General features: G+C 32.5%; 1 protein-coding gene across 1 annotated transcript; it reads left to right on the top strand.

The window, feature by feature from the left end:
- The first annotated feature begins 353 nt into the window (after positions 1-353).
- Positions 354-803, top strand: LOC107787057 (uncharacterized). The gene has a single exon (XM_016608574.1). The coding sequence runs from the start codon at positions 354-356 to the stop codon at positions 801-803; it is 450 nt and encodes a 149-aa protein (XP_016464060.1).
- The last annotated feature ends 1326 nt before the right edge of the window (positions 804-2129 follow it).

Genomic DNA, 2129 nt, shown 5'->3' with positions numbered 1-2129 from the left:
TGAAAATAGAATATCTCACAGTCAAAGATCCACTTGTTTTGTGGAATGGCTTAAAGGAAAGATATGACAACTTAAAGTTGGTCACTCTTCCACAAGCATGATATGACTGGGCTCATCTGAGGCTCGAAAACTTTATGTCTATTTCTGAATATAATTCTATGATGTTCAAAATTACTTCTAAATTGAAACTCTATGGAGATACTATCACTGACTATGATATGCTTGAAAAAATATTTACAACATTTCATGCCTCCAATATGGTCCTGCAACAGCAGTACAGAGAGAAAGGTTTCAAAAAGTACTATGAGTTGATTTCTCTTCTCCTTGTGGCTGAATGAAACAACGATTTTCTCATGAGAAATCATGAAAACCGACCCACTGATTCTACACCATTGCTTGAAGTGGATGAGATGTATTCCCATTATGCTATGTGTGGAAAAGACTGTGACTCTATTCGTGGTCCTGGTCGTAGACAAGGAAGAAATTTTCATGGTGTTAATCATTCCCCAAAGAGAAATAACCACCAAAAGTGGAAAGGGAAAGATGAGAAGCCAAAATCAAATGGTTCAGAAACTAAATGCTATCGTTGTGGTGGAAAAGAGCATTGGACAAATATTTGTCGTGTACCAATATATTTGGTTGAGATTTATCAAGCATCTCTAAAGAATAAAAACCCTGAAGCCAATTTTGTCTCTGACAATGATTTTGACATTACCCACTTGGATGTGGCAGACTTCTTTGAGCACCCTGATGGAAAAATGTACCATTTGATCGGTGATGGATCTGTGGTTAAAGATGATTGAGTAGTTTGATTTTTATTTTTGCATATTCGTAGTAGCTAATAAACATCATGTAATCATAGTTCTTTACATGAGTAGTAGTTATTAGTATCAATTAGTAATATTTATTTATGAAATAGTGTTAGTTCGTTTTGATCAAATACAGTTCTAATATTTGTTTTAAACAATGTTTGAGTTCACATTCTTCGTCATACGAGTTGACTATTAGTTTACAACCTCTTGCATATTCACCCAATGTTTCTTACTGAAACCTTTATAACTAAAACAATTTCATATTAATGTGAAATGATGTCTATATTTTGTATGCTTTTGTTCTTTCACCATTAAGGCGCTTAGTTGCATAACTTGCATTAGTATCCTCGATTTCCAATCTAGTTGACAATACATATATATGATGTTAACATAAATTCCTTACCTTCGGTATTTGTACATATTAGATCCAAATGGTTTTTGAATTTAATGTTGCTATAGAAAATATTAAGAGCTACTGGAATTATATTTACGGCATACAGCAGGATTGGACTAGTAATTAAGCACTAAAATAACTGGTTACCAATTTTACATCTTTCGTTAGTATCCATCTTCGTGGTACATGTGCTATGGATATATTTAGAATTAACGACCTAAAAAAAGGATTTAATAATTGTTCGTATCATAATCTGAGTTTGCTCGAAATCACATTAAAAGGTCATTATTGAATAATTGATTTAACTTTATTTCTTTCCTTTTTCTCTAAAAATACTAATACTTATTTGTATATTTCTTTTGTATGTCAAACCATGTGAAGCAAATATGGATGTCTCACAAAACAAACTTGGATCAAAGTTCAATTATAAAAATATTTGTTTAGTTGATTCATGTACGACACATACAGTATTCAAAGAGAAGAAATATTCAAGAAATATTCCTCCCATTTAAATATGTGTAAGGCTGATATTACTACAATTTCTAGTAGTAGTAAATTAATTGAAGGCTCTGGAAGAGCTACTATACCTCTGCCTAAGGGAACAATACTTATTATAGAGAATGTAATGTTCTCCTTCAAGTCCAAGAGGAACTTGTTGAGTTTTAAAGATATACGTCGAAATGGATATCATATTGAGACAATAGATAAGAATAATCTTGAATGTCTTATCATTACCAAGAATGTGTCTGGCCTAAAGAGGGTTATTGAGAAGTTCTCATCTTTATCTTGTGGCCTGTATTGGACAAGAATTAGTGCAATTGAGGCACATTCTGCGGTAAACCAAAAGGTTACTGATTCCAATACTTTTGTACTTTGGCATGATTGATTGGGACACCCTGGATTAATTATGATGAGACGAATTA

The sequence above is a fragment of the Nicotiana tabacum genome, chromosome 11 (assembly GCF_000715075.1).
Source record: "Nicotiana tabacum cultivar K326 chromosome 11, ASM71507v2, whole genome shotgun sequence".
NCBI classification, from domain to species: Eukaryota; Viridiplantae; Streptophyta; class Magnoliopsida; order Solanales; family Solanaceae; genus Nicotiana; species Nicotiana tabacum.
Note: the sequence above shows the minus strand (reverse complement) of the source record. Positions and strands in the feature narration are given on the sequence as shown.

What these genes read in the sequence shown, in the direction of transcription:
- LOC107787057 (XM_016608574.1), top strand. Translation starts at nt 354, where the DNA reads ATGAGAAATCATGAAAACCGACCCACTGATTCTACACCATTGCTTGAA.